The sequence below is a fragment of the Octopus bimaculoides genome, chromosome 10 (assembly GCF_001194135.2).
Source record: "Octopus bimaculoides isolate UCB-OBI-ISO-001 chromosome 10, ASM119413v2, whole genome shotgun sequence".
NCBI lineage: Eukaryota > Metazoa > Mollusca > Cephalopoda > Octopoda > Octopodidae > Octopus > Octopus bimaculoides.
Genome location: NC_068990.1, coordinates 43,647,478 through 43,648,664, shown reverse-complemented (window position 1 = coordinate 43,648,664; position 1,187 = coordinate 43,647,478). Strand labels below are relative to the sequence as shown.

The window sequence follows — 1,187 nt, the reverse complement described above, 5'->3', positions numbered from 1 at the left end:
TTAGCATGTGTAAGATGAAAAATATATTATTGAGTCAGTGTTTTACATGTGGATGTCTTTCAGGGATCTATTACGTCATATACCCTCAAAGGCAAAGAGCCAGCAGATAATTTGTTGAAACAGACTTTAGCACACACGCGCACACACACACACACACACACACACACGATAGGCTTCTTTCAGTTTCCATCCATCAAATCCACTCACAAGGCTTTGGTCAGCCTGGGGCTATAGTTGAAAACTCTTGCCCAATGTGTGAAAGAGTGGGACTGAACCTGGAATCATGTTTTGGAAGCAAACATCTTAACACGCAGCTACACCTATGCCTCTATGTGTGTGTGTGCATAAATGTATATATAATATATGTATAGGTATATATATGTGTGCATGTGTGCACACACATTTTCACATATACATGATGGACTTTATTCACTTTCCATCTATTCATTTCAATTGCAAGATATTTAACCTGGGACTTTTGTCAAAGACATTTGCTCAAGTTGGGATTGAACCTAAAACCACATAGTTGTGGAGCAAATTTCTTAACCACACAGCCATACCTGCATCTGACATTGAAAAATATTTTTACAATATTACTGTAACTGAAGTGAACCACAACCAGTGTACTTACATTTATTGGCAACATGATCCTCCCAATGTATTATAATATTACTGGCTTTAAGTAACTAATAATTTTCTGTTTTGATCTTTCAGCTTGAAAGCCTGGATTTAGATACGTCGTCAAAGTCTGAAATGACTGTGTCTTGTAGTTCAAGTCTAATAGCCAACTTCAAATTGGATGATGACTTTGATTCAGAAACTAGGGATTTATTTGTCATGGTTGATAATCCCGAGAAACACACAAGTACCTTGGAATCCTATATAACATTCCGGATTAACACTAAAGTAAACATTTTCTTTTAATGATATTCATGATTTCCTCATCTTTACTAGCATTGCCAACATTGTCATCATTGTCACTGCTGTGCAAACACTATCATCATTGCTATCATGCCAACACTATCATCATTGCTATCATGCCAACACTATCGTCATTGCTATCATGCCAACACTATCGTCATTGCTATCATGCCAACGCTATCGTCATTGCTATCATGCCAACGCTATCGTCATTGCTATCATGCCAACGCTATCGTCATTGCTATCATGCCAACGCTATCGTCATT

At 37.5% G+C, this 1,187-nt stretch overlaps 1 protein-coding gene across 1 annotated transcript in view; it reads left to right on the top strand.

Annotated features, from left to right (window-relative positions):
- Nucleotides 1–1,187, top strand: part of LOC106868235 (sorting nexin-30) — a 59,503-nt gene that overhangs the window by 19,837 nt on the left and 38,479 nt on the right. The window contains exon 2 of the mRNA XM_052971141.1: nucleotides 715–906. Coding sequence (XP_052827101.1) covers nucleotides 715–906 — 192 coding nt within the window. The remainder of the gene's footprint in view (nucleotides 1–714; nucleotides 907–1,187) is intronic.